We start from the raw sequence: 23,214 nt of genomic DNA on the forward strand, positions 1-23,214 counted from the left end.
TCGCTGCCGTGATCGCTAATCTGCCTTTGGATTAAAATTCTACCGGACGGATCGACCGAAAACCGAAGAAGAAAAGCTTGAAGAAACTTTGGAGGTTTTCAATGGAGGAGAGGCGATATAGAGAAGGAGAAGAGTGTGGAGACCAATTCAGATGGAGTCAAGATATTATATAAAAACTCAAATTTGCATTTTAGTCCCTGAAAATTCCAAAAATTGTAAAATAGACCCTGATCAAAATCAAATCGGCTCTTGAATTTTGTGATCTCCGATTATCTCACATAAAGTAAATTAAGATGAATTTGGGGAGTAAGAGATTTCGTCCTCGAAATCAATAAGAATCAATCACATAAGATAAAATAAAGGACAAACGACAGTAAGAAGAACTCACGTCATCCGAATAACTCTGGAAACCGCTGTCTCATATCAGACTCTGTCTCCCAAGTCGCTTCCTCGACTCCGTGACGGCTCCACTGAACCTTCACCAAAGGAATCGACTTGGTTTTGAGCTGCTTCTCCTTTCGGTCAAGGAGCTGAATCGGTCTCTCAAAGTAGCTCAGCGTCTCGTCAATCTCGGCCTCGTCAGTTTGAAGAATATGAGAAGGATTTGGATGATATTTCCGCAACATAGAGACGTGAAAAATGTCATGAATACAAGATAAATATGGAGGAAGTGCAAGTTTGTAGGCAAGATCGCCTAACTTCTCGAGAATCTCATACGGTCCGATGAATCTCGGAGATAACTTCCCTCTCTTACCAAATCTGACAGTGCCTCTGAAAGGAAAAATCTTTAAGAGTACTTTGTCTCCCTGATCGAAACTCGGAGGTCTACGTCTGATATTCGCATACTTTGCCTATCTATCTTGAGCTGACTTCATTCTCGACTGAATGATCTTTACTTGCTCTGTCATATCTCGAAGCATATCCGATCCCAAATCAGGTGACTTAGACACATCGTCCCAAAACAAAGGAGGTCGGAACTTCTTACCGTACAAAGCTTCAAAAGGTGTCATACCGATACTCTCTTGATAACTGTTGTTGTAAGAAAACTCGACAAAAAGCAGGGAATCATGCCAACTAGTATTAAAGTTTAGCATTACTGCTCGAAGCATATCCTCTAACGTCTGGATAGTCCGCACAGAATCATCCTTCTTCCGCACAAAGAGAACAAAAGCACCACAAGGCGACACACTAGGTTTGATGTATCCCTTGGAAATCAAATCCTCAGGTTGTTCTTTCAATTCTCTCAATTTGACCGGTGCCATACGATAAGGAGCTTTGGAAATTGGCTGAGTACCTGACAATAAATCAATGTTGAATTCGATCTATCAAATAGGCGGCAATCCAGGAATCTCATCTGGAAAGAGTCAGCAAAATTTCTAACCACTGGTATATCAACCAATTCTGGGCTAGATTTCAGGACATCCACTGCATAGATCAAGAATCCCTCTGCTCCTTTCTGTTACAAAGGAGACATCAACAAAATAGATATTAAAGGAATTCTGGATCGAGAACCCTTAACAAAGAATTTCCACTCCTCTGCCATCTTCGGTCTAAAACGGACTACTTTCTGAAAACAATCAACGGTAGCTCTGTACTTGGTCAAAGCATCTATACCGATAATACAGTCAAAATATGACAACCCAAGCACAATACAATCGAAACTAATCACGTTACCTTCGAAACAAAGTTCACGGTTCCGAACCAATCTTACGGACACAATTCCCCCACCCAAAGGTGAAGTAACAGCTACTACAGTAGGCAAAGGCTCACAAGGCAAGGCATGCATCAAAACAAATTTTTCAGATATAAAAGAGTGAGACGCATCCGTATCTATCAATACATGAGCAGAATAACCAAAAATCGAACATTTACCTAGTATAACATCGTCAGGTGCTGCCTGAGCCTGATCCTCAGTCAGAGCAAAGACTCGTGTCTGCTGTCTCGGAGGCTGGTTCTCATTCGGGTTACCTCCCTATCTATTCTGCTGCTGAGGCTGGAAGGAGTAAACTGCAGAAGTCTGCCTCTCAGGCTAAGCTGTAGGTCTAGAAAAAATCCCACTCTGAGCTCGATCTTTACATCGCTGAGGACACATGTTAGCAAAGTGTCCTGGCTGCTGACAGATATTGCAGTTCCCGAAAACTCCTACACACTGCTGTTTGGAGTGTCTACCTCCACACTTGTTATAGAACATATATGAAAATCCGGAACTCTGTCCTGAACCAAAATGCTTGGAGCCACTGGAGCTAGAAGAACTGTTCCCCGACTTCTTGAACTGTTTCCATTTTGCTCTGAAATGATCCTTTCTGTTACCCCCACTGATTCCTCCTTCGTACCTCTGAGGTTGGTTCTGATACTGTGATGGCTGATTCTGATACTAAGATGGTTGGTTCTGAGACTGTCTTGGCTGCTGAGGCACAAACGAAGCTCCTCTCTATCTCAACAAACCTGCTTCAGCTCCCTTGGCATGATTCATGGCATCCGCAAAATTATCAGGCCTAGTAGTGTTTACCAACGTGAAGATATCAGGGTGGTTCAAACCATTAATGAACTGGTCGGCTTTTGCTTCTTCGTTGTTGGTAATGTGCGGTGCAAATCTCAGTAAACTATCAAACTTGGCTACATACTCCTCGATTTGAAAAGATTCCAGTTAATAGATTTACCTCGATTTTCAATGGCTCTCTTCGTCGTGATCCACCAGTTCTTAGCAACACCCCACAGCTAATGAATGACTAACCTGGTTCGGCGGTCATCTGAATAATCAAGGGAATTGAACAACTGATCAATGTCGTCCAACCAGCTCTCACAGTCAACAGGATTCTCTGTACCCTTCAATATTGGCGGGTTAAACGGCTGAAACCTCTTCAGCAAGGTTTCCATAGGCGTCGCTGTGATATCCATCTGATCAGTTTTGGTACTAGCCTGCTCGTTCGGAGGAGTAACGGGCGGTGGGTTTCTGTTAATTACTCGACGAGGACCCATCTGATAATCAAATGTTAGGACACAAGATATCTTAATCGCTACAATTCGGTGCCCTTCAACCTCTTAGAATTTCGGATACAAGTCGATAACAAAAACAGTTATATTTTTCAAGTAGTTCATGCTTTATAAATTAAATCACATAATCATGTAATTCAATTAATTCTCAATAATAAAGCATGCTCGCATGGAATTTAAATAAACAATTAAATAACTCAATCACATGCGAGGAGCCAATTCAAGCGGACTCTATCTACCCCGCTCACTTTTAGTTCAACCAAGAACTTATCGCTTTGATACCACTTAATGTGAGACCTCGGTTCTAATCATCTAATATCGGGTTAAACAATAACTAAGCATACAAGATCCAAGATTAAAAGCAATAAATAATTTTTTTTTTGAAGAACAGGGCCTCGCTCGATTGGTAAAACTCAACCAATCGAGCGAGCATTGTTTCCAACTCTGTTTCCCGCCTCATGACCTGCTCCGCTCGATCGGTAAACTTCAATCGATCGAGCGAGCAAGCTTTTGCAAAAAAACAGAGAAAGACTGCAGACATCTCTCTCGATCGGTCAAACTCTACCGATCGAGCGATGACAGCTCTGAACAAAAACTCAGAAAATAACTTGCCAACTCAACTTAATAAATTCATTCAATACATAATGAGGTACAAAATACATGCAACAACAGCATACAAACCTCAATAATCGCATAAACGATACAATAGATATTAAGAAGTTCGAGTTCTAAACATGTTCCAACATATAACTAGATTGACATGTTGTTTCGACTTCTAAACCGAGTCTCACTTCTATTCCTCGATCCCGATGCTAACCAAGTCTCCACTGACTTGATCCTGCCACACCTGTTGCCAAGTACACATATAAAACAAAGCAACAGCCGGATAACTCCGGTGAGAATGATATTCCCAGTAAAAGCAACATAACATGCAATAACAAGTAATATCTCAATAACATAAAATACAGACAAAATATTCAATGTTAATACGAATGAAATGCATGTCTTAAAAATCGGTATATCAACTCTGATAAATAGTGGATTGCTGATATGCTTTTGGGATCCCAAGGATGAGATCACGTAACAACTCACCGACTCTTCCAATCGAGGTGGTGCCCCGTGTCTCCATCCTCTAGACTTTGGTGCGACTATAAGGAGTATGTTGACACTAGTTAAACTTCTACAACCCAGGCCACTCGCTATATAGCCCCCAAAACTTCTAAACAAAAAGGGTTGTACAGCCCGCTGAAATCAAATTTTTGGCTCAAGATGAATGCATAAGAAAAATGTAAAGCATCAAGCCATATAACAAAATTTCAAACAACAAAATACAAGTTCCTCATTCTAGAAAAAGTATTGATACAAGTATGTGATTTAAGGAAAACTCAAGAACCAACTGTCTTGAGTGTGCTATCCCGCTAAAATGATGTCTGCTTGTACCTTTCGACTCGAATAGCTCCAACTCTGGATAAGCTACAATAAGAGGTTATATCAAAATCTATACAACCAAAAACAACAAACGCCCAAGGTAAACTCTTTACCGCTCTTCGTCCAATCTCTTCGACGTTCGAATTCTTCTAACTTTGGGCTCAACAAACTTCAAACGAATCTGTACGGAGGCAAAAGAAGATCACAACGACGAACAAACTCAATAGCCAAAAGTTCAACAACTCAAACGGTTCAAAATCCCAAAACTCAAACCGGCGGCATAACAGTTATATTCTGATCAAATCGGAAACACAGACAGCAGTAAAGCATCGCAAAAAACTCAAATCAATGCTAAAACATTAAAAACCATTCAAATCCAACACATCTCAAAATCCCCATTTTCGAATTAGGCTTCCAAAAATCATAATAAATCCGAACGACTCTCTATTTCAAAACCGACTGAGAATAATCGAAATAACTAGCTAAAGATCATCATAACCGAAACTCAGTCGATTCTAACAACATCCGAAAATAGAAGTATAACTGATCGGTGAAAAACTTACGATAGAACGAAGCTCTCACTGCCGTGATCGCTAATCTGCCTTCGGATTAAATTCTACCAGACGGATCAACCGAAAACCAAAGAAGAAAAACTTGAAGAAAAGTTGGAGGTCTTCAATGGAGGAGAGGCAATATGGAGAAGGAAAAGAGTGGGGAGACAAAGTCAAATGGAGTCAAGATATTATATAAAAATGCAAATTTGGATTTTAGTCCCTGAAAATTCCGAAAATTGAAAAATAGACCCTGATCAAAATCAAATCGGCTCTTGAATTATGTGATCTCCGATTATCTGAAATAAACTCAATTAAGATAAATTTGAGGCATTACAACCTTTGAGATAAAAATAGAGAGGAAATAAAAAGAGAGGAAAGAGACCAAAAAAGAAAATATATATATGGTCCAAAATTGTGAGGTTGAAATTTTTGTTCAATTGAATAAAATCCCTAAAGTACTTATGCACAAAGAGGTTTTATCTCATTGTGATGATATAGCAGGTTCCATCCCGAGCATCGTTATTTTTTCTTTGCAGGTTATAGAAGATATATTGATGAGAAAGCAAAGGGGATTCGATGTTGAAAGAGTCAACATGTTTGATCCATGTAAGGTTAAGCACACACGAGGTAATGGGAAAGATTTGAGGACAAATCTTTTTGAAGAAGGGGAGTCTGATATGAATTTAGGAGGTGCTCGAAGATTCATATTGTTCCAAGATTTTTTCGGTGATTTGCAATCTAGACTTGATGGATTTGGAATACATGGAAATCAAGTTGGAAAGCTTGGAGATCAATTTGGGAGTTGCCTATGCATCCTTGAAGTGTACAAGTGTTAAAAGTGAAAAAAAATGAGGAAATTAATTTTCGGACAGAATGATCTTCGCCCGAGCGCCACATTCGTCCGCTCGAGCGAGCCTCATATAAAATTCGGGCAGAGAGTTTCTCGCTCGAGCGCGGGTATCATCCGCTCGAGCGAGCGTAGGAAAAATTGCGGGGCAGAGTCTTCCTTGCTCGAGCGAGGATTTCTTCCGCTCGAGCGAGCGAGAATTTCTCGAAAAAAATACACACTCGGTGTGTTTGTGTGTGTGTGCGGGATTTTGATATTTTGATATTATTTTTCTATTTTGAGAGTTCTAATTATACTAGAAAACATTTAGGAGATATCTTTGATATCTTCAGATATTATTTTGCTATATCTTTTATTATTTTGTAGTTGTATTATAAATACAAAAAATACATTCATTATTGAATAACATAATTCAGATTCAGTTTATACACAAATTATTGAAATTTTCTCTAGAATTTTATTCAAAGCTTTGCTTTGGCTTTTCAAATCAAACTTTTTCTAGTTTAATTACTTGGAAGCGTTTGTCGATTGATTTCTCACTGAAGATTGTCAGATACAAGTTATATGAAGGTTTTCTTTGGTTTCGATTGGCGTGATTTCCGTTGTTAATCGTTCCGTCGATTAAAGGTGGAAATCCAAAATTCTATCAATTTTACTTGTTTCAAAGATTGGAAAAAACTCTTTGGATCTTTTGATTATTGGTTAGAGGGTGCGATTTTATTTATAATCGTGTTTGATAATTTTACTCATCAAGATTCACATCAAGTTCGGATCGTCCGAACCCAGTTCGGACCGTCCGAACTCAACAAGGCCCAGGTGTCTAAATGGCACGGACAAGTGGCAGTTCGGACCATCCGAACTCCCCTTCAGATTGAGGTGTCAAAATGCACTCTACACGTGTAATTCATGCCCGGATCGGAGCCTCCGAACCCAGTTCGGACCGTCCGATCCCAAGCCTATAAATAGGGTACTAGGGGGGCTCATTTGATGCATTCCTACCCTTTCCTTGGCCCTTGTTAGCTCTATTTTTAAGAGCTTTTGGGTACTCTTATTTTACGAGTTGGAATAGGTAGTAGTTTTTAGTTAGCGGACAGTGTCTGTAGTAGCGGCGGAGCTCTGACAAGGCGTCCAGGGGTCGTAGCTAGGCTATGCCCAAGCTCTGGAGCATGCGTCATCTGGGGGCTGACGACGGATGAAGCTATGGCTCTGGTTCCCTATAGTAAATAGGGATTAGGCTATAGTTTAATTAAGGCTTTTAGAACCTGTTAGGTGATGTTTGGCATGTTAGATAATGCATGGTATTTATGCATTGTAGTGTTGCATGGTAGGCTTGGACCTAGATGAGAGCTTCTAGGATCCGCCTTAGTAAGGTACGGAAGTATTATTCGAGATATCCAGATTGAGTATGCATGTATTATGTGTTTGCATGGATTATGTGATTGAATTTTTATATGCCTTTATATACAGCATGTCATGACTGTATGTTGTATACATGAGCATATTGAGCATTTACCTTAGAGGTATACTGTAGTAGGGTGCTCACACTACGAGTTTGTGGTTGGCTGGATACGTAAGTCTTGTGTCAGGTCACCGTTATGGTTGGACACATCTACTAGTATCAGGTCACCATTATCCACTGGGTATATGAGCCACCTCCTGAGGCAACGGCGCAGCGTGCTATATACCCTAGGCCCGGTCTATGAGCTGGTTTCTTGACTGAGTGTCTTGGTACCCAGTTCATTTGTATTCATGCGCATATAATAGTGTATACTCATACTCTCGTACTGAGCATGTTAGACTCACTTCCGGTTGTTTTCTGTTGGCTGGATGCCCTATTCCATGGGGCAGTTGCAGGTAGTTCTCCCGGAGACATGGAGGTTAGGTGGTGACCAAGGCTGGATAGCAGGGTTGACCACTAGGTTTTGCTTACCTGGTATTTGATTTATTTTAATTCCATAGTTACTCTGATTTAGATTATTATTAAATTGCATGCTTAAGTTCTGATTAGTAGGTGATCGCGGTGTGGGTCACTACAGCGATTGTTGGTTTCCGACAGGTTCGACGAGGTGCTGTCAATATACCCCAACTTCTGGTGCAATGGAAAGGCTTGCCATTGGAGGAAACGTCTTGGGAAGACTTGTCTGTGTTCCAAAAGTTTTTTTCCCTCATTTCACCTTGAGGACAAGGTGTTGCTTCACGAGGAGGGTAATGATACAGCTATTGAAGAATTACAAGGCAATAGAGGCAAAAGAATGAGGAGTTTACCAACACGTTTGGTGGATTATATAGTTACTCAGCAATAGAGTAAATAAATAGAGAGAGTAAAGGAGGGATGTATATGCAAATAGAGAACAAAAAAGGGGAAAAGGGTAGTATTAGATATAAGATATAAAAGAGAGGATACGAGTCTTAGATAGACATTCATGTACACTTTGATTACGAAAATTGAATAAACTCTCAATTCTTCTGAGCATTTTCTTCATCTCAATTTCTATGTTCTTCTCTAAAGGTTGGCTGCCTCGAACAAGCCTTACTTCTATCATGAACTACAAATTTACAAACATTGAATTGGCCAATTAATCAAATGCAAATTTTCTCGAATCAAAATCAGATATGTCACCGATTATTCGATTTGCTTAAACTTAGATCTAATGATATAGGCTTCATGGTTTATTTTATAACACTACGTGTCAATGTTTTTTTCAAAAATAATAATAATAACATGACGAAATAATTTTTTTTTTATGTTTAGGATACATGACAAAATAATTCTAATGGTATATATTATTATTACTAATATTATTAAAGTTAAAGTGCCCTTATGAACCAATTTGGTTCCACCGTCTCCATTTCATTTAACTCAAATTTTGGTTTATATTATCTGATACCATCTCCTATCCTCTATTGAATTATTTTTATTATTATTTTTTATTATTATTATTTATCTCATACGGATCAAAATAACTATAATCAACTACTCGTATATTTATAAAACTAAAAAAAACAAAAAAATTATATACATATATGTGTATGTGTATGTGTATGTGTATGTGTATGTGCATGCGTGCGCTCACACAAACATACATATAAAATACGCCAGTTGCCTAGTTATACTAATTAGTAAAGGTTATTGAGGCCGTGGATAATAAAAAACAAAAACGTCCATTGGGTTTTCAATGGTTTTAAGCAAGAGTAAAATTTATTTTAATATATGAACTTTTGATTAAATAATAAATTGATACACGCTATTTTATTAATGACTCAATTGGTATAAAAAAATATTCAAATTAGGGTGTAAGTGGGATCCTATCTATATAGACACTCACTCAATGCAGATTTAAGGGTTGAGATCTATCAATACATGTGAGTCCTATTATTTTTTCGAAAGACCTTACAAATATTGATAAATCATCATCCGTAAATACATAATTAATGTAGTATGTGTAAATATAGGATGATCGAAATTATCTGTCAATTGTTCATGTAATTAGCCAAAAGGCCTATTTCACCCTTTATTAATTATATTAAATTTTTATTTAAGATGACTTATATTTAGAGTATTTTGTTGCACGCGTTGCGTGCTCGTATTGCTCTGTTTTTTTTAGCGAAAACAAAAATAAAAATAAAGTGTAATATTTTAATAATATAAAAAATATATAGTTTTTTCCTAAACAAATAGTCACAAAAACGAAAATAGATATATCAATTTTACAAAATGAGTGACAGTTTTGTAAATAAAAAAAAATTACCAAAGGGCATAAAGTGAGTATCATTAAAGTAAATAATAAAACATCTAATAGCTAAAAACGAGAAATCCATATAAAATGACTAATTTAACTAATAATTTTGTTTTTATTGAAAATTGAGTTAGAATTTAATGATAATTTTAAAGCAAATTTCATCAATTAATCGAAATTTAGTTAATTAGATGTTCTATACTATAATATTAATATAGTAAAAATGTAAGATATATATATATATATATATAATATTTAAATTATTTTAAATAAATAAAATTTTCTTAATATAAAAGTAATTATATATTTTTATTTAGTTAAACTTTAATTTATGCGTACGTTGCAACTTTTTCACGATGTACTTTTTTTTAAACAAAGAATCAAATAAATAGTAATTACAATAAACAAAAAAAAATTTTAATTAATTGAAAATTTCACCAGAAAATTTTGAGTTAAAAAAAACAAGTTTGAATTGAAAATTAATTCAAAAATATTTAGAAAAATAAAATATCTATTTTCTAATTTTATCAATTTAATTATGTAAAATTATTTACATTTTTTTACACTCTTCTCGAATCTCTTATTTCATTTTTTTTTTTTTGTGAACACTTTTCGAATTTCTTTTTTCGTGTTTTTGAAAAGCATTCAAATAAATATTATATTATGATAAATAAATATTTTAGTTAACTGAAAATTTCATTAAATCTAACAAAAATCTCAAGTAAAACAAGTATCGTAGGCTTGAAATTGACAAATCTAAATAAATAATAATTACGATTCAAAAAATAATAATATATTAGTTATGTCAAAATCATGCTCATACAAAATAATATTGGGTCATAGTTTAACAAAACGAATTTCAATTTATAGTTTTTTTTATAAGAGTAAAATAGATATTGAAGTAAAATTTTATCTAAAATAACATAAATGAACGTATATATTATATACCAATTGAGGTATTACTAAAAATTCACATATCAATTTGCTATACGTTGAGTGATGTTAAAACAAATGGTTACCCCTGGAGCAAGAAAGGTTCAGTGATGATTTTACCAAAATGTCCCTACAATTAAACAGACGGACCCCTTAAACCCTAGTCTCCAATTTCAGGCGAACAGAAGAGGGTTTATGGTATCAATATCAATTTCTGGATTTATGGCGCCACTCTTCAAGACTCTTGCTTCTCCGAAGAATTTGGTCAATGTCGTATTAATCTGTTGATTAACTATCAAAATTCGGATTAATTCTGCTAAATGTTGGGATCCAGATTTTCGTCTTGGGCGGCATTAGCTGCGGCTGCAACGGCGGCGGCGGCCTCTTCGAACACATCCCCCAACTGTGTCTACGCATTTTATCCCTTCTCCTCTTCGCCATCGCCTCCTTCACCTCCTCCCGATGCTTCCGCCGCGAATCCTGCCGGTTCGGAGCATCAACCGGCTGTCGAGGTCTCTAAACGCGGCTTTGATCCCGAGTCGTTAGAGAGGGGAGCTAAAGCTCTCAGAGAAATCAATAACTCGTCTTATTCTAAACAGGTAGTTTTATATTTGGGGTGATGTTTCCAGGGAAAAAGATGATTTTTTGACGGTTTGTTGATATTTTTGAAGGTCTTTGAGGTGATGAGGAAGCAGGAGGAAACTCGTCTGGCAGAATTAGCTGCAGAGAAGGCTAATTATGAGGCTATTCAAGCTCACGCTGATATTGTGCGTGGTTCTATTTAGATTGTATAGATAGATAAAACGAGTCATTCTCTTATCTTCTCTATTCAGTTATATAGACTGCATTCATTGTCCTTTACAGAAAACAATATCACAAATTTATGTTTATTTTTTTCTTGGATTTTTTTTTTAAATCGTGAAGCAACCCTAGGATAGCAGGTCCATGTATTTATTATATGATCTTTGTCATACACTTAACATCCACGTGAGTAGAAATATGACTTTGGAATAGAGGAGGCAAAACTTGAATTTTGAAAAATTTACTGGTGAAACTTAATTTTGTTTACTTTTGAGTTTTGAACGAGGGGAAGGGGAGTTCATCCCTCCTTGTCCTCTTGTTCCGTGCATGCCTGAATCATTATACTCTTAATACAAGACTTATTTATTTGAAATTTCTGTGGCTCAAATGCTTCCAAGACAGTGATTTGATTTAAGTCTTAACTTTCATCAATGATTAATGTCACCTGTCCGTCCCGTTATCTTGAACTAGGCGCTTACAGTTACAGCTTACATGTTACGAGGATATTTTTCTTAAGTTTGCATATTTTGCTTGCATTTGATTTGGCCCTTACCAAAAGCTCATGTTATTGGCCTGATTTTGGAGTCCTGCTGGTCTCTACTTAGTATATCAAATTTAATCTAAAGACTAAAATTAACTTTGTATATTCAGGACAAGCAACAAAAGTGGGCCGAAGACCAGAGGAATCTATATCAACAACAGGCACAAGCTAAGGCACAAATGTTGAGATACGAAGATGAATTGGCTCGGAAAAGAATGCAGGTATCTGTTATCACTGTTCTTGTCCTGTCATTATGAATTTATGAGAAATCGAGGTAGTAGAACTTAATATGGATTGTTTGATTTTTCTTTAGAAGTTGAACTATCGATTTAGAAACTTGTATGCTTCTATCTATGTACATTGTTCCCTAAGTTTTGAACCAAATTTGAAATGTAGCATAGATCTTGGTAGGCGTGAGGTGCATTGGCCGTGTTTCTGCATGGTTATCTTAACAATCTGCCTTAAATTCAGACAGATAATGAAGCTCAGAGACGACATAATGCCGAATTGGTCCAAATGCAAGAGGAGTCATCCATAAGAAAAGAACAGGCGAGGCGAGCTACTGAAGAACAGATTCAAGCTCAGCAACGTGAGACAGAGAAAGAGAGAGCCGAAATAGAACGAGAAACAATAAGAGTGAAGGCAATGGCTGAAGCAGAAGGTCGCGCACATGAAGCAAAATTAACTGAGGACCATAACAGAAGAATGCTTCTAGAGAAGATAAATGGTGAAAGAGAAAAGTGGCTTGCTGCAATAAATACAACTTTCAGTCATATTGAAGGTACTCACGTGCTTTAAAATGTTCATGTTTTTCCATCATACATTCCCATAATTTTGTTCCAACCCTCAGATCAGGTCAGGGATCTCCAGTTGTACCACTATTGGATTTGATACCTATTTTTATTCTTTTACCGTGTGTTAATTATTTAGTTTCCAGTCTTGATTTGCATGTTGGATCTTTAGAAACTTTATATCTTCCGCTCTATGCTTCTTGCATTTGCAAAAAAATCAATTGCCCAACTGGTGGTTGGGGCATAAACTGGGGTTATAAGTAATCAAGGTCAAAAATTTTATTGGCTTGGCCTTTAAACATTTCATTCTAAAATGGGAGCCTCTATTTCAGGGCTGATGGAATCGTGTTATGCTTAGTAACTTAATATGACTATATAGGTTACAGAACTGCTAGTAGGTAGAGCACAAAACAAGGTCTTAAATTCTTTTGGGTCCAAGCTGAGGGCCTCGCAGATTATATAGACTCCAGTTCTAAAATGATGTTTTTTTTAATTGAAAGTTCTTTATTATGTTTGAAATATTTTATTATTTTGATTTCGTTCATGATATAACAAATCAAATTGGAGTGGAGCTCTAGAATTTTTACATTCAAACTCAGTTTCACGTGAAATTTTAAGTTCGAATTTGAAGTACCAGTTTTTAACCATTTTCATCAGCTAATTATAGTTGAACATGGTTTTGAGCTTGTGGCCAACAATTATGGTGCATGTTGCAATCTGTAGAGGAATTGAATTAAATTCTTAATTATTAAATTAACTTTCTATGAGGATAAATTTGATATGAATTTGAAAAGTTGTAATGTTCAATAAATATATATTGCAGTTGATAGAAGCTTAATTTAAACTTCGATGCAGAATGGATTTATGTGTTTTAACTTTTTCCTAAAATTATTAGCATGTCCATGTTATATCAAGAGTTTTATGGCCTTTGCAAAATGAAACCATGCTTGTAGCTAGCGTGTGAGTTGGTTGCTGCATAGCAGTTGCTTTCTTATCACAGGCGCACATCAAGTTTTGCATGGCCAAATTGCTTATTTTGTTGTACAAGTGGTGACTGTTCTTTATCTATTGTAGTCCTGTAGCAGTTTGTCAACTTTGATGTGTAATATGCAGGGGGTTTTCGAGTTCTATTGACTGACAGAAGTCGGTTGGTGATGACGGTTGGAGGAGCTACTGCATTAGCTGCCGGAGTTTATACCACTAGGTTTAATTCCTTTATACCTGTATTACTTTATTTACAAAGTATTCTTGAAATTGGAAACATGATTTAATGCTGCTAAGTGCTTTTGCATTGTGTATAATAACCTCACCCATGCTTGTGTGCTTGTGTTCCTTAACGACTCCAATTGTTTTATATGGGCAATATCTAAGTACGTATCTATGACTAATAATTTGTTGCTGCTGCTTACATGTCCGAAGCATATGGAGTTCATCATGCAAGTTTATTCGTATCATGTCATTCTGGTCAGATTTGATAAATCTGAAATAATTCACTTTTGAATACTTTGCAGTACCAAAACGCTGGTGTTTACCGGTTTAGTAATTCTTTAAAATTTGTTAGTTGTAATATAGTTATAGTGCTTAGAAGAAGTAGCTTCTTACCTTCAATCCTTTTTGTGCTCAGGGAAGGTGCTCGAGTTATCTGGGGCTATGTCAATAGGATCCTTGGTCAGCCATCACTGATTCGGGAATCATCTATGGCAAAGTTTCCATGGTCAGGGATAGGTTCTCGAGCAGCTGATAAAGTGGTTAGATATAGTACAGGAGCTGGGGCGGCATCGCCTACACAAAATAAATCTGCTCTTGGAGATATTGTTCTACATCCTTCTCTACAAAAGAGAATAGAGCACCTTGCTCGAGCTACATCAAATACCAAAGTCCACCAGGCACCATTTCGGAATATGCTATTTTATGGCCCCCCCGGTACTGGTAAAACCATGGTTGCTAGGGAAATAGCTCGAAAGTCGGTAAAAATTTCTTTAAATCCGATTTCTTAAGCGACTAGCGAATATTATGATCTTCCATAAAACACATGCACATAAACAACTTCAGATTAATATTTGCAGGGCCTGGATTATGCCATGATGACAGGAGGAGATGTTGCACCATTGGGAGCACAAGCTGTTACCAAAATACATGATATATTTGATTGGTCAAAAAAGTCAAAGAAAGGTTTGCTCCTCTTCATCGATGAGGCTGATGCTTTTCTATGCGAGTAAGTAATTTTTTTTTATCGACTGTGCTGCGTAATATTTACTTTTTAACCACGATTGTAATGCCTGAATGTCATATTTTGGCTATAACCAGAGCTAAGGGGGAGAGGAAATTTAAATTTTAAGCTTATGGACAGACTGGAGTTGTCACTGAGCAGTTAAAATAACCATCAATATAAATTGTTCACTTGCACAACTCTTGCCTCCGTTTGGTTTGAGTGTAAGATAAATAATACATAGATAAGTAATGTAATGTAATAAAAAATAAATAAGAAATGATAGTTAATATAGTATTTGATTTGATTGATAGAGTATAGTTTATTTGATTTGATTGATTAAAGTTTATATAAAAATGATAAATTACTATTTTGTCCTTTTAACAATAAATAAAATATGAATAATATTGTTTATAAGGGGTGATATAGTAATTTAAATTCAATGATTTGGTTGATATAAGATAAATAATTAATGATTTGATCGATGTAAAATAAATAATTAATAGATGGATAAATAATATGACAACAAGAACGCCAGATTGGATAAGATAAGTTATACATAGATTATTAATCCCTATTCATTGATGTGTTTTTTGAGTTACCGCGCTGTTACCGCTGGAAAGCTATAAATATTATTACCTATTTTTTCCTACCAGTATATATTAAAACATACCCAATATCTTTTCTTGTAGACGTAACAGCAAACACATGAGCGAAGCTCAAAGAAGTGCCCTTAATGCTTTGCTCTTCCGTACCGGAGACCAGTCTAGAGATGTTGTTCTTGTTCTAGCCACGAACAGGCCAGGAGATCTTGACAGTGCCGTGACTGATCGGATTGATGATGTTATCGAATTCCCTCTTCCCCAGGAAAATGAACGTTTCAAACTACTTAAGCTTTACTTGACCAAGTACCTCTGCGGAGAAGACGACGACAGCAGAAACTCCAAATGGAGTCACCTTTTCAAGAAGAAATCACAAAAAATATCCATAAAAGATTTGTCAGACGACGACATCAAAGAAGCTGCTCGGAAAACAGAAGGATTTTCAGGACGTGAGATAGCGAAACTCATGGCAAGTGTTCAAGCAGCTGTTTACGGACTCCCTGACTGTGTTCTTGACTCCAATCTATTTAAGGAGATCGTGGATTACAAAGTTGCTGAACATCACCAGCGAATCAAACTAGGAGCCGAAGGGGGTGAGTCGTTTTAAATGTTTTTGGTGCATGGGTCGTTTTAGGATTCAAATTATTACCCACTCATACGATTTGTTTGGGCGAAGGATGACTAGGGAGGACCGAAGAGATAGCTCCGTTACCATTTATTTGCTGCTGAAAGACATGCTTCCTTTGCTAATTTTGAGGATATTGTATTTATATCTTGGACTAAACGAAAATAATCCTTTGTTGAGAGAAGATTTTACTGACAAAATTGAGGTATCTTGACTTTAATTGGAGGATATTTTTCAATAGATGATGCGCTCAAATAGATTGGGAGTCGTCCGGATTTTCTTTCCCAATTGTTTGGCATATGTTAGATGATACGAGTCATTGTGTTTTATATTTGTAATTTGATAGTTGAACATAATAAGATTTGAAATGTTAATTTTTGTACGCTGTAACAAGTAAAAGTACATCATCGAACAATCGAATTGAATCGATCTAATTTTTATCAAAAAACGCCAAAACAATAACTCAGTCGACGGTGTATCTGTAGAAAATCAATCAATAGAATGGGTAGTTCTTTTTAATCTTTTTTTTTTTTTTAACGTAGTTCTTTTTAATCTTTAATACTGAAAAGAGATATTTTTGGCACTTTATAATTTGTTTATAATTTTCTAAAATTATTAAAGTAGGTGCCAAGACAAGTCTCCACCCGTCCTTGTAGCAAGTCAACGAGCCGTCGAAATCCCGTCCAGTCCAAGTATAAATGGTATTGGTTCTTAGTTCTTACAGTAAAAATTGTCGAAGCACGTTAGCCACTAAATCTCTAGCATTGAATTTTTTTTTTTTCCCTGTTCTTTCTTTTCTTTTTTTTTTTTTTCTTTTTTTTTTTTGTGCTCGTCAAATCATCCCTAAAAATGACACCCTTCGGGTAAGAGAATGTCCGTTTGCATTCAACAGGCATGTTATATAGTTTGATTGAGATCCAACGATCCTTTTTATGGCCAGTAATGGCCCAAAAAATACAAACAAAGAAGTTGGAGGGTGTGAGATTTTTCCATGAAACAGCTTCGATGACTATTATTCAGGAGAATATATGTAGATGTCGAAGATATACATACGATTGGCCAATTGTGACTTTGCCAATATATGAGTTTTACAACTTAATATTTATATGCTTGGAAGGAACATTTAATTATCATGAGCAAGATGGTGTCAATTTGGATCATAAGTTGGGACTTGGGATGACAATATTGATGTACCTTTCATGCATCTATGTTGCTAATGCGATACAAACACGTACCACCACGAGCAAAGTGATGTACGTTTCCGACTACCAATTAATGGCGGATATGAATAATCGTATGAAGTATATATAGTTATGAGCTGAAAATTGTGTGAAGACCAAGTTGAGGGTTCACCGAATAACCTATATTTGAAATGAATGAGTATCATACTAGGCGTAGTTTGATCTCCGAGTGTTAAAACCATCTGGGACGATGGCCACAGTAGACGGGCGGGCGCGAGATACAACGCCACCATGAGCATACATGCACAGCTGCGTGCCTAGTCGATTTATGCGTCATAGTTTGATCGCGCATAACAATATATATATCCTATAGGTGGAACTGTCGATGCTACCCACAGGGTAGTGCCCCGTAGATAGCGTGACGAGTTTTGATTGATCCAAATCAGGATGGGGATACACGTTGCTCACAGGCAGCATGTACAAAACCCCAATAGGGACCAAAGGCGGATGTATTATACGGGCAAAACCGGGCAATTGCCCGGCAGATTTTGCCCAAAATTTCTAATACCCACTGGCCATTAGTTTAGGCACCTTCTAACTTTGAATTTGTTCTAATTTTTTTTATTAGTTGAGTTGACCGTGCAATATAGTTACACGAAAATTTTTCATTTTTTTATTAACTTTTATAACACAAAAATAAATGCAAATACAAATTAGAATTTGCAGCGTGACATTTGAATTCGGTTGGGGAATAACAAAAGTTAATAATTAATAATATATTGATAATACCAGATTACCAGTTACAACATATATTTTTTATGGATTAAAAAAACGTACATTTTTTATTTTATGTTTTTTAAGGACATACATTTTTTTATTTATTGCTAAACGTAAAGACAAATGAGTTTCAATAAATAATCAGTTTAAAATTAAATTATAATTTACTTCATCCACTGATTGTGTATTGGTATGAATAATTTATGATAATATAAATTTCATGTGTGATAAGATAGTTGTTTTGGGTTTTTTGTTAAACAAGTTCTTTTCGGAGTTTTAATATGAAAATTTTTTAAGTGTATAACATGTTGCTTTATATTTTTATCAAAATCTCAATCTAATAATTTTTTCATCAACATCCTTGATAATTAATCTTTATATATATATATATATATTTCGAAACAATTTTTTTGCCCACCAAATTAAACATTTTCCGCCCCTGATAGGGACCAATCTTGTTTTCGATGTACGAGTGAGAAATTTAGAATTAGCCCATTGTCACAACCTTTGGCTATCATGTGCTACAGCCTAGCTACAATATGTAGTTTGACTTATATATTTTATCTGACTAGGAAAATGTATGTGCCATGCATGTGAGAACCACATAACATATAGGAACATTTAATTAACTTAAAGTAAAAATAGACATTAATTACTAACTTAAATTAAATTACTATGTAAGAGCATAAATGAAGAAGTGGTATATATTAATCCTATCTATGTAAGAATTTTCATTTGTATGGTGCTGCCATAACTAATCCGTGCTTATATCATGAGCCATTTACGAAACATAAATTAGATTTACACACATTTTCATTTACCAATTACTACTACTTTAATCAGATCAATTCTTTTTAATTAATTTCCCTTAAACTAATATCATGCAATATTTTTCAAGGAAAAATTTGTTTTAAAGAAGATTGCAGAAGTTGGGTGGTACACATTTTCCCGTCTTTAATTTTAACTCACAGCATATGTATAGAGTTATGGAGGGGAAGGAATCTAAATAATTAATTCATGGATTAATTTATTTGTAGCTACATTATATAAATTAGCTAATTAATTAATTAGTTTCCTTTTCATGGCTTGTTTATTGTTGTGCATCCAAACCTTGAAAACTTGCCTCTTCACCCCAATTTGGCCGCAGAATCTCTGCAATTCATCGTCCTCTTGTTTGTGGATCCTCCAATCCAGCTTGGTCGCGAATTCTTGCATCCGATCCTTCTGTTCTTTGCTGAATTTCGTGCGGAACCTCTTCTTCGCTGCATGTCCGCTAATTGATTCCAACATGTTGAGGTCCTCGCTGCAGGAAGAGTACTCCGCCGCCGCATCTCCTCCGCTTTTCTGATACTTTTGCTCTTGGTTGTTGGGAAAAGGGTGGATTATTTGGGTTTGCGGCGGCTGGCCTACTTTGACTAATTCTTTGCGGTGGAAATTCCGGTGGCAGTCGCAGGCGGCGCATCTCAAGGCTTCTGGGGCTCCGCTGGACATGAATTCTCCGCATCCGTCCACCACATGACCCCCCATGCTCGCAGCATGATTCTTGAGGCATTCTCTATATCTGATCGGACAAGTATCATTTAACCCGGACTCCGCCACCGCCGCCGGCGGGGGTAAGTCTGGTGATGGCGGCGTTGCCCTCGAATTTGAAGCTCCATGGACCGCCGGAGCTGGATCTGGATCTGGGGTGGTGGGATCTTTATAAACAAGCGGCAGCTGCAGGTGAAGAGGAGGCTGACGGTGGAGCTGCGGCGGAGGACGGCCGTGCGGATCTAGGGTTTGAGTAGGGCTGAAAATGGCGCTTCCGCGGCGGGTGGAAACCGTTGCATTACCTGAAGTGGAGACTATAGCTATAGGCGCAAGAGGCAGCTTCACCGGAATGATTATTTGTGGTGTTTTATAATTGCCATCTGTTTGTGATCCCCTTTTGCTTTCCATATTCCTATTATCATAATATTCAACAAATCTTGATTCGATCCTCTAATAATTTAGCTAAGCTAAAAGAGCAAATGGAAGCATAGATTTGATCTTCTATGGCTCTCTCTCTTAATTGTTTTGTACTGCTAACCCCACCAACCCTTTTACCAATGCTAAACCCTATTTCAGCAAGAATATGCATGTTCAACATTTATTTAATTAATATTAATTGATATCAAGATAATCTTTACACACAGAATCTTTAAACTAAATTTTGTGGGACCCTTATTAAACAAAGACAGTATGAATAAAAAAAAACAGTGCCATTAGTGCACAACCGTCCTCAACATCAAATGGGGTAAAAAAGCCTCTCTGAAATCCAAAATATTTCTTTTTCAGAAATTAAAAATTAGATTAAATGGTGTTTATATATATAATTTAGACATATTAGATCTTTTTTTTTTTAAGGAATTAATAATCACAAGTCTCTTAATAATAAAGACGGAAAGAGAAAGATAGGTGGAGGTATTCAAGAAGTGTGTACTGTCTCCCGACAGCCCACCGAAAGATTCTTAGCCACGAAAAATCCCAACCAGTCAAGAAATTCAGAGCAAAGGGGTTATTGGACACTGTTAGAATGCATATAAATTACTAGTATGATGTGTGCATAAAAAAAAAATGTACAAAAATTTAAAATTATTTCAAATAAAAAATTATAGAAGATTATTCTTATATGAATTATGTTTATTTATAACAACATTATACTGATATATTTTTTATAAATAGATTTTTCTTTTGGAATATATGAATTTTAAATCATATACATGTGTGTATTTATTATGTAAGGCCTTCTGCAGAAGCAGAATGACCAACTTTCTACAGCATTAATGGTATTTTTATTTTAATTAATTTTTTTTTAACTTTGGAATTAATTCAATAATTTTAAAATTAATAATTGAAAATTTAATAAGTACGATAAATAATTATTTCAATCATTCAATGACTTGAATAAATTGTAAAAATTAATTAAAATGTAAATATTTAATTAATTTATAAGTACATAACACCACGAGAAATATCAATCGCGAATATATTTTTTTTTAGAGTGGAACTTGATCAGGTAGATTTATCGGAGATGAAATAGTGTTTGGATAAAAAAATTTACATTATTTTGGAGTAAGGTACACAAAATTATTGTTTACTAAATATTAAGTTTTTACAAGGATAATTACACTTAAGATCATAAATTCAAAATAATTATATTTTGTTGACTTCATATTAATTTTCTCCTTCGTTTTTGAGTATTTGTTGATAAATGACTAAAAAAATATGCAAATATTGATATTATTAATTTTCAATTTCGGATTAAAGGTGGGTTTTTTTTATATGTAATTTAAAAAATTTTATATTTTGCACAAATATGCATGGCAGGGGGTGTTGCAGTAATACTGCAAAACGCCCCTGCCAATAGCGGACCCTGCAATAAAATGCAGGGTCCGCTATTAAAGCAAGCGGACGCTGACATTATTTCAATTTAAAATAATGTCAATGTCCGCTGCAACGTCCCCTTCTGTGAGCATGCGATGAGCATGCTAATTATATTAATAATATAATACCAATGTCCGCTTTTCGCATGCTAATTATATTAATAATATAATACCAATGTTCGCTTTGGATAAAAGCGGACGCTGATTCATATCATCCGCTACCCCCTACTGTGGACGTGGTTCGAGACACTCAAAATAATTAAATTATCAAGCACGTAAAAATCATCACAATAATACACAAAATTATCAAGCACGTATAAAATCACCACAATAATACACACAACCTTCCGACAAAAAATCGTGATTTTTCCAGCAAGATTCCCAACTTTATCAGACAACTAATTCAGTAACATGATCCTGACAAGATTCCCACCTGACTTTTGACCACATTGAATAATGTGTTTAAGTTTTTCAAAATTTGAAATCCAATCGTTCAACTTTCTATATAATAACAAACATTTTGAAGAATCTCAATGTCTATCACTCTTTTTTACTTGAAGAAATTCTTCACAATTTCTAAAAAATTATTCTTTCCTTTCATTTTTTCCTCCTTTGTCTTCGTAATACTTTTCTTGAAACTTCATCTCCAGTATGGATAACATTGATGTTCTTTTATATTTTGGTGGTCACGTTATTGTTGAGAATGGGTTGGTTGAATATAGTATTCTGTATATTAGACCGATTCGAGTATTGAGATCAATTTCTTTGTTGCAGTTGGTTGAATATGTGCATAAAATATTGGTCATTGATCCGATGGATTTTAATCTGAAGCTGTCTACGAAAGACTCATTCATGGATAAATCAATATGACATGAAATTCCAGTCGACCTTGCTGATGCCGACGCTCTGGAGTTTGTAATGCAATGCCCCAATATAAATGTATTGCATTTGTATGTTGAAGCAAATCAAATTGATCAGCATGAAGAATCATATATTCCACATGTTACAGAAGGATTGAGCAATATGCAGTTGAATCATGAGGGTGGTTCGTGGGATCAACATATCACTGGTCCTTTTGAACATGTTCCTCCATGCTGGACAAATACGGGTCTGAGTTGGGATCAAAACGTCGGTGCAACAAATTTGTATTCAAACAACCAGAATTTTTCTCAACACGATGATGTTCCTAGAATTAATGATGGAGATGTTCCTAGAAGTTCTAGTGATACTGAACCAGAGATGTCATATGGGGAGTCTGGAGAAGATGACAACGATGTTGATGATTTGAATGATGATGAATGTGTGAACACACATGCAAATATCGATGAAGGGATGTCATCTCGTCCACCACCTCATCAAACATTACAGAGGCAGGTCGTACCATTTATCTCCACTGATTCTGAGATGCCCTCATTTTTCAATAAATACTTTGGAGAAGAGACTCCGGATTCCATCGGTGTACCTGTCGGGGCACGAACAAGTTATTACAATCCGGAAAGTGGAGAACTTGGTGTAAACATGTTATTTAAAGATAAGAATGATCTCATTGCTTCTGTGAAAAATTATTCAGTCAGAGTTTCCAGGCGTGAGTATCGTGTAGTCGATAGCACACACATTCTGTGGAAGGTACAGTGTAGAAATTATTCTTCTACCGCCCGATGTTGTTGGGGTCTTCGAGCTTCTTTCAAAGAGAAAACCGGTTACTGGAAAATAACTAGATATGGTGGTCCTCACACGTGTATATCTACCAACGTGGGCATAGACCATCATAACCTGAATAGCGATATGGT

General features: G+C 36.0%; 2 protein-coding genes across 3 annotated transcripts; one reads left to right on the plus strand and one right to left on the minus strand.

Moving 5' to 3' along the window:
- The first annotated feature begins 10,633 nt into the window (after positions 1–10,633).
- Positions 10,634–16,391, plus strand: LOC140887762 (uncharacterized). 2 transcript variants are annotated; one of them, XM_073295220.1, is made up of 9 exons: positions 10,634–11,092; positions 11,165–11,260; positions 11,946–12,056; positions 12,307–12,616; positions 13,740–13,830; positions 14,251–14,593; positions 14,693–14,841; positions 15,528–16,030; positions 16,114–16,391. In XM_073295220.1, the coding sequence occupies exons 1-9, from the start codon at positions 10,814–10,816 to the stop codon at positions 16,116–16,118; spliced, it is 1,887 nt and encodes a 628-aa protein (XP_073151321.1). In that variant the 5' UTR covers positions 10,634–10,813; the 3' UTR covers positions 16,119–16,391. The 2 variants fall into 2 exon arrangements, with proteins under 2 accessions (XP_073151321.1, XP_073151320.1); XM_073295219.1 differs by lacking the exon at positions 16,114–16,391 and having other exon boundaries at positions 10,635–11,092; positions 15,528–16,090.
- A 2,558-nt stretch (positions 16,392–18,949) lies between these two features.
- LOC140892531 (zinc-finger homeodomain protein 2-like) lies at positions 18,950–20,092 on the minus strand. The gene has a single exon (XM_073301450.1). It carries the CDS (start codon positions 19,956–19,958, stop codon positions 19,080–19,082), a length of 879 nt encoding a protein of 292 aa, XP_073157551.1. The 5' UTR covers positions 19,959–20,092; the 3' UTR covers positions 18,950–19,079.
- Between the last annotated feature and the right edge of the window lie 3,122 nt (positions 20,093–23,214).

The sequence above is a fragment of the Henckelia pumila genome, chromosome 3 (assembly GCF_033568475.1).
Source record: "Henckelia pumila isolate YLH828 chromosome 3, ASM3356847v2, whole genome shotgun sequence".
NCBI classification, from domain to species: domain Eukaryota; kingdom Viridiplantae; phylum Streptophyta; class Magnoliopsida; order Lamiales; family Gesneriaceae; genus Henckelia; species Henckelia pumila.

Coding starts and splice junctions, on each gene's coding strand:
- LOC140887762 (XM_073295219.1), top strand. CDS start 10,814: ATGTTGGGATCCAGATTTTCGTCTTGGGCGGCATTAGCTGCGGCTGCA. Junction 11,093..11,164: donor ACTCGTCTTATTCTAAACAG/GTAGTTTTATAT, acceptor ATATTTTTGAAG/GTCTTTGAGGTGATGAGGAA. Junction 12,617..13,739: donor AACTTTCAGTCATATTGAAG/GTACTCACGTGC, acceptor TGTAATATGCAG/GGGGTTTTCGAGTTCTATTG.
- LOC140892531 (XM_073301450.1), bottom strand. CDS start 19,958: ATGGAAAGCAAAAGGGGATCACAAACAGATGGCAATTATAAAACACCA.